The sequence below is a fragment of the Octopus bimaculoides genome, chromosome 25 (genome assembly GCF_001194135.2).
Source record: "Octopus bimaculoides isolate UCB-OBI-ISO-001 chromosome 25, ASM119413v2, whole genome shotgun sequence".
In the NCBI taxonomy this organism is placed as follows: domain Eukaryota; kingdom Metazoa; phylum Mollusca; class Cephalopoda; order Octopoda; family Octopodidae; genus Octopus; species Octopus bimaculoides.
The window spans coordinates 7,590,191-7,598,430 of record NC_069005.1 but is presented as its reverse complement, the minus strand read 5'-3'; the positions used below and the strand labels follow the sequence as shown (position 1 = coordinate 7,598,430).

The following is an 8,240-nucleotide window of genomic DNA, read 5'->3' as shown; positions in this document are numbered from 1 at the left end:
AGTTGATAAGTGGGGAGGGAAAGAGTGAGAAATGTGTGGTGGAAGCATGCAGGAAAGAAGAGAAAGAGAGAGAGAGAGAGAGATAAAAACAGGCGGCGAGCTGGCAGAAACGTTAGCACGCCGGGCGAAATGCTTAGCAGTGTTTTGCCTGCTGTTACGTTCTGAGTTCAAATTCCGCCGAGGTCGACTTTGCCTTTCATCCTTTCGGGGTCGATAAATTAAGTACCAGTTACGCACTGGGGTCGATGTAATCGACTGAAACCCTTTGTCTGTCCTTGTTTGTCCCCTTTATGTTTAGCCCCCTTGTGGGCAATAAAGAAACAAGAAACATGGATGAGAGTTGCGTGGTCGGTGGACGGATGTATGATGCAAGGGACAAGGGACATTATGGATGTTTAATGTGTAAAGAGGCTCTGAAAAATATCACTGATGCTGACATGCATGTATAGAAGTGTGTATACAGTTACTTATGTACACAATGCCTAGCAACACATGCTTGACTACACACACACACACATATGTATATGTATGTATACGTATTTCTATAAACTTGTATATATGTAAGTATGTGTACATTAATTATGCATTCTTCATCTATCTTTCATATTTTGTTTTGCTATTATCATAGTTTTTGTTCTGTCTTTTGTTTTTTGTTTTTTTTACATTATATTCTTCACCTTCATTTTGAATAACTGTTATGGAAATGTATCAGATTTATCTAAATAAATCCCTTTAAATATATGTGTGTGCAAGAGTTATCTAAATAGATCCTTTTAAATATATCATCATCATCGTTTAATGTTTGCTTTCCATGCTGGCATGGGTTGGACGGTTTGACTGAGGACTGGTGAGCTAGAGGCTGCACCAGGCTCAATCTGGTCTGGCAAAGTTTCTACAGCTGGATGTCCTTCCTAACGCCAACCACTCTGAGAGTGTAGTGGGTGCTTTTTACATGCCACTGGCACGAGGGCCAGTCAGGCAGTTCTGGCAACAACTACGCACATGCTCAAAAGGTGTTTTTACGTGCTACCTGCACGAGAGCCAGTCCGGCATCACTGGCAACGACCACGCTCGAATGTTCTTTTTCACGTGTCACCAGCACATGTGCCTGTAAGACGACACTGGATATATATATATATATAAGGATTTATTTAGATAACTCTTATACATACATTTCCATAATAGATATTTAAAATAAAATATTTAAAACAAAGGAACCTTCCCCCTCTCTCACATTTCCTTGCTTTCTCTTCTTGCTCACTTTCCCTCCGCTTTTCACTTCACTGTGTCCCTGTCATTTTTTCTCGCCCTTCCTTAATTGTTTTGTCCTTCTTCCTCTACCTGTCTCTCTTCTCTTCTTACATGACTGGCGTTCGGCCAAGCCTGATCTTTCTTTCTTAGCTGGCTGTTGTCCGTGCAACATCGATATTCTTCCCTCTGCCTATGAAATCTTGTATCTCTGCCGTAAGGCTTCATTTCCACACACACCAGCTTAATTTAATTCATCCTTAGTTGAAAGACACCTGTTGTTATGTCCTGTTATTATTTTTATTGTATTCGTGTAACATTGTCCATTTTTTTCCGTCCTTGTTTTTGTATACATTCGCTGCTTTCTTCCAAGGAATCTAATGCTCTTAGCTTAGTTTTTCCTTGGGGCTGGACAGATTGGAGCAATCTCGAGTATAACCAGCCGAAATTGCAAAGATAATCTGGAACTCGATTGAGGGAAGAAAACTCCGAATGACCCATCCTTGTTTTCTTTGTATCGTCTATCTGGATGTTTTGTTGTCCCTTTTTTGTATCACCTAACTGTCTGGATGTTTTGCGTTCTTGTCCCATTTTGTATTTTTTTTATATATATAGAATTATTTAAAAGTTGAAGTGAGAAATGAAGTATTTGATTTGTTGGCAGCTGTTTCGTAATCTATATCCAGTTACATCAATAATGCTGAAGGGTTCTACACATGTATATGTATATACTATATAATTGTATTGTTAGCCAGATGCTCAGCAGAGAGTCTACTTGAGTTCTGTTTGATCCTTTGAATCCCTATTCCTGGTGAGTATGTGTGTCTATACATTTATAACAATTTCAACATCTGTTTTATCATCCCGTGGTGGACGAGTTGGTTTTCTTCCACTTATCATACCACCAATTGATGTGGTTCTTTGTCATCTCCTTTGTAAGATGTAACAACTCCAGATTCATCTTCGTCTCTTTGTACCAGATCTTCCCTTCTCTCAGCTCATTTCTACTCTGATCTTCATGCGCTCTTGTATTACACATCCTGTGGAGCATGTTTGCTTCATTTCTTTTTTAGCCTTTGGAGGTTTTCTGCATTTGAGATCCACTTTTAGCTATAAAATAGCATCACATTTCGCACCCTCTTAGGGAGAAGCCATTTGTTGCTAACAGAAGTAACAGCTCCTGGAACTTTATTCAACCATTTCTTACTCTGGTTACCATGCCACCCCTCACATACCAACCCTCCACTACTAATTAGGTCTCTTAGGTAACAGAAGCTATCTGCTACTTCTTGTGAACCTCCCACACATTGGATGGAATCTATTCTGTGCACCAACTAAATATGAAGTTTACCTTCTCTCTTAGCTAACCTGTGATCCCACAGTTTACATTGAATACACCAAATAGTATTCCTACTTACCCCTTTTCTACACACTGGTCATGGCCATTTTTTTGATGGAAGCAGAGTCCTGTGTTCTTTCCTACTTACTAAATTTATTTCGAAGCCTCTAGATTCCAGGTTTTGTTGTTACATTTGGAATTTCATTTCTATTTCAGATTCTGCTCTAAGAACTAAGTCACCAACACAAAGTTGTTGCCACGGACAGCTACTCCTAAACCCCTTCTGTTATGATTTGGAAGTCTATAATGAACAAAAGTGGGCAGAGGACTTAGCTCTGGTGTATCCCCTCCTTCACACTGAATTCCTTAGGTATTTATTATCAACTCTCACAAGCCATTTATCTTCTCCAATGTTCACTAGATCAGAGCTGGAAACCCCGGCAACAAAAGCCATATATAGGGCCTGTGCCTACCTAGATATTCCTCCTGCAGTTATCTCACTAGGAAGATAGCATCAGTATTGCTTCCACCTGGCACAAAACCAAACTGCATTGTTTCTATACTAATGCTCTAGGTAATCAATGGCACTCTGTTACATCTATAAATTGGTCCAACTGTTTAATATCTCTGTAGTTTCCTCTCTCTAATGCATCACCTTTGGAGTAGTTGATGTTACTGTTATGTTAGCCATTGGGTATCACACTTTCCTGTACTACCTGACTTACTATGCAGGCAACCAGTTTAATATCTCACTCTGCCAGACATTTTAAGCATTTTAACAGTCATTCCTGATGGACCAGATGCCTTCCTGGCCATCATAATCTTAATTGCTCTGATTAATATATTCCTTTTGCTCAATATACCTGATATCTTGATTCACTTCTTAGAAGTTGGTACTACTCTCTGCTGCCCTTTTTTTAGCCAGTCTTACCAAACCTCTCTCTTAGTCTTTACGGTTTTATCTGCAGAGCTATTCCATCACGATGTCACCTTTTTGGCTAGGTCTTAACCCCAGTCACTTGTTCAATCTGTCACCCTCGATAGGTTATCATGTTGAAATCCTCAATCATCTTCTCTGTTATTATTTTCTACCTCTTCCTCTAACTTGTCCTATGCATCAATTAATATATCTCTAAACCACTCGTGTGCTGCTGCTTGGTTATCATCGTCATCATCATCATCATCATCTAACGTCCGGGGATGCTTTGATCAGGGCTGGTAAGCCGGAAGGCTGCACCAGACTCCAGTCTGATTTGGCATGGCTCCACATCCAATTTATTTATAATATACGTGTTTGTGTCTGAGTTTGTTTGTAACCTAACAGTTCAACAATTAGTGATCAACAAATTACCAGACTCTAAAATAAGTTCAGGGTTGAAATGGCTGTCTAAACCTTTTAACCCTTTTTCTTGACCACATTTATGTAGATATACCTTCTCTTTGTTTCAATTAATTTTGAAAGGAATGAAAAAAATCTAGTACAATAGCTTTGTCACTATTAAGCTGATGTTTTGGAACATAAGCTAACACGAAATTTTAATGGAAACTTTTAATTTAGAGGACTTTAACCCTTTAGTATTTAAACTGGCCCTATCTGGCCCAGATATTCTACCTGTTTTGTGTTCAAACTGGCCAGATCCAGCCTCTCATACCTATCCTACAATGTCATTCTAAAAATAAACAATCACATCGTTGAAATTTTGAAGCAATGAGATAATACAGGATTAATTCAAAACAATGAGGAATAAATAAGCTTTACATTTGACATAGTAACCTGAATGCTAAGGGGTTAAACCAGCCATATCTGGTCCAAATATTCTCCCTGTTTTATGCTCAAACTGGCTACACCTGGCCTCTCATACCTACCCTACAATGCAATTCTAAAAATAAACAATCACAGCTTTGAAATATCAAAGCTATGAGATAATGCATGATTAATTCAAAACGATGTGAATAAATAATAATTACATTTGACAGAGTAATCTTTATGCTGAAGGGTTAAAGCTAAAAGTTTCCATCAGAATCAGGGCCCATCGCAGACAGATTGGTATTGAAAGGGTTAAAGTAACAGCCCAACATTGTTGCTGGCCAATGACTAGAACCAGAAAAGAGAAAAGAAAATAACAAAAAAGACCTTTTTTTTTTTTTTATTTCTCTCAGACTAAGGACAATCCCGAAACCTCAGGTTTCTTCTCATGATTTTTTCCAAACTCAACAGCTTCATTATTTAATGTGTTGATTGTTCATTTGAAATATCAAGCAGACTAATTGATTACACCATACAACGGTTGAATGAACTGACCCCTGCATCTGTTCCTTTAAGCCTTCTACTTATTCTAACAGTCTCTTTCTTGGTGTGGTTGCTGTGTGGTAAGAAGCTTGTATCCTAAACACATGGTTCCAGGTTCAGTCCCACTGCGTTGCACCTTGGGCAAGTGTCTTCTACTATAGCCTCAGGCTGACTAAAGCCTTGTGAGTGGATTTGGTAGACAGAAACTGAAAGAAACCCGTCGTATATATATATATATATATATGTGTGTGTGTTTGTGTCTGTATTTGTGAACCACTACTGCTTGACAACTGGTGTTGGTGTGTTTATGTCCCCATAACTTAGCGGTTCAGCAAAAGAGACTGATAGAATAAGTATCAGATTATTAAAAAAAAAAGTACTGGGGTTGATTCATTTGATTAAAGATTATTCCAAGTGATGCCCCAGCGTGGCCACAGTCTAATGATTGAAACAAGTAAAAGATAAGTGAAAAAACAGTGTGTCTAATAGTTTGTTGCTAATCTGCTGCTATGGCTGTTAATATTAATATGGTCGTGTGGTCCCAGTTTTCTTATGCTGATGGTTTAGTGATTGCTAATATAGGCATGGTTGGTATGGTAAGAATTTGCTTCCAGGTTCAGTTCCACTGTGTGGCACTTTGGGCAAGTGACTTCTACTATAAGCCCCCGACCAACCAAAGCCTTGTGAGTGGATTTGGTAGATGGAAACAGAAAGAAGCCCGTCGTATATATGAGTGTGTGTGGTTTATTTATGTCCCTGTAACTTAGTGGTTTGGCAGAAGGTGACTGTTAGAATAAGTACCAGATTTTAAAAAATAGGTACTGGGGATCGATTTGTTGAACTAAACTTCTTCAAGGCAGTGCTCCAGTATGGCTTCAGTCACTTATTGACTGCTGTTGTTCCTCCCCAACATCCCTGTATTGCTGACATATGATGTGTTGAGAAATATCATTTAATTACACACACACAAAGGTGGTGAGCTGGCATAAATGTTAGCATGGTGGGCAAAATGCTTAGAAGCAATCCACATGTCTTTACATTCTGAGTTCAAATTCTTCTGAGGTTGAATTTGCCTTTCATTCTTTTGGGGTTGATAAAAGTACCAGCTGTGCATTGGGGTTCATGAAATTGACTTACCACTTCCCCCCCAAAATAAACTTTGTCTTTCATTCTTTCGGGGTTGATAAAATAAGTACAAACTGAGCACTGGGGTCGATGAAATCCCAGAATTACTGGTTTAGAAATAGGAAATTCAGTGAGGGGACACAGACACACACACACCTGGTTTAGAAATAGGAAATTCAGTGAGGGACACACACACAAACACACCTGGTTTAGAAATAGGAAATTCAGCAAGTGAGGACACCCACACACAACAATGTGGTCCAGCCATGTCATCTGTTTTTACTTCGTACCATGTTCTTTAGTTGGGTAATTTCTTGAATTTGAAGGTGAGAGTTCACAGTTGTTTCAGTCAGCTGCAAGAAAAAAAAATTGCATAATTTCAATATTACAGTTGATTTAATCAAGGTTCCACCCATTTCCTAAGGGTCATCCTGACACCTGGTTTAACCTTTTGGCATTTTAACTGTTCATATCCAGCCCAAATATTCCATCTGTTTTATGTTCAAACTGGCTGAATCTGGCCCATCACACCTACCCTACAATGTCATTCTAAAAATACACAATCATGTTGAAATCTTAAAGCTATGAGATAATGCATGAAGAGTTTATAACACGAGTTAAACCAGCCGTATAAGGTTCATGTATTCTACTTCTTTTATATTCAAACTGGTGAGATTCAGCCCCTCACATGTACCCTACAATGTTGTTCTATAAATTAACAATCACATTATGAAAATATTGAAGCTGTAAGATAATCATCATCATCCTTTGACATTTGTTTTCCATGCTGGCATGGGTTGGACAGTTTGCCCAGAGCTGGCAAGCCAGAGAGCTGCATCAGGTTCAATTCTGATTTGGTTTCTATGACTGGATGCCCCTTTCTAATACCAACCACTTAGCAGTGTGCTGGGTGTCTTTTACGTGGCATAATGACTTCGAAACAATGTGAATGAATAAGAATTACATTTGACAGAGTAATCTGAATACCATCAGTTTTCAACCAAATATTCTACTTGTTTCATATCAAACTGTCAGATCCAGACTCTCACACCAACCCTACAATGTCATTCTAAAAATAAACGATCGCATCATTGGAATCTTGAAGCTACAAGGTAATTCAAAACAATGTGAATCAATAAGGATTACATTCAACCGAATAATCTGAATGCTAAAGGGTTAAGACGATCACCACCACCACCAAGACCTGTCAAGTTTATTGAGACAATGTGATTTGCAGAAAATACCAGTTCTATATTTTGGTAGATATCTAATGTCATTTATTGGAGTAACCCTAGAATTTCATTTCATAATTAAAGGGTCAAGGAATTCGAACTTACCATGTCTAACAAAGTTTCACATTTTATCTTCAGAAAATTGTTTTCATTGAGTAGTTGCTCATTTTTCTTACGTAGAATCATCAGTTCTTGATGGCTGGCAGCACCAAAGCCACTGGCTGCATGCATTGGAAGAAATTATGGTACTAATCAATGGTACTAATTATGGTACTAATTATGGTACTAATCAAATCATTGCAAATATCTGATTTATATAACAGGAGCATCAACAACAGCATTTTGTCTTTTTGATTAAACTGAATCATTGAGCAAATTCTAGCCGTTGAGTAGAGGAGGGGTGGAAGGATTGGTAAAAGGCCATGCTGTAAACACACTTTTTGTGGCTCTCTCACTGACAGAGACAAGGACAATATCAGTATGGGGAAAACAGTGAGGTAAAGGTGAGTGATTTGGCTATTTCATTTATCAAGTCTTCGTTAACAAAAATAACTGACCAACAAAAAAAAAAAAAAACAACCAAATCAAAAAATAAACACAAACACATTCACATACCTCTCTTTTATATACACACACGCACACATATATTCATACAGAGTTGAAACGCTGTTTGATTTATTTTTTTCAACGTACAATTTTCATCATCCCACTACCAAGTATGACATCACCCCTTCCTTTCTCATTCATAAACACAAGAGTATTATTATAGTAGATTATCTTGGTAACCATGGGAGCTATGAAGAATACAATGCCCAGCAACACCACCGGATCATTCTACACATCTGTGTAATTTTTCACACAATTCCACCCAGCTGTTTGACCGTGAATTCCAAGATAAGAAAGAATTGCCCATGTCAAATTTATATGTATAGATATATATATACATACATAAACATATATATTATATACATACACAATTGCATATATATATATATATATATATATA

At 37.9% G+C, this 8,240-nt stretch overlaps 1 protein-coding gene across 1 annotated transcript in view; it reads right to left on the bottom strand.

Moving 5' to 3' along the window:
• Window positions 1-6,070: 6,070 nt before the first annotated feature.
• The window catches only part of LOC106881789 (protein chibby homolog 1), a 3,088-nt gene continuing 918 nt past the window's right edge, over window positions 6,071-8,240 (bottom strand). The window contains exons 3-4 of the mRNA XM_014932296.2: window positions 7,340-7,455; window positions 6,071-6,355 (exon numbers count right to left, since the gene is read on the bottom strand). Coding sequence (XP_014787782.1) covers window positions 6,272-6,355; window positions 7,340-7,455 — 200 coding nt within the window. The 3' untranslated portion in view covers window positions 6,071-6,271. The remainder of the gene's footprint in view (window positions 6,356-7,339; window positions 7,456-8,240) is intronic.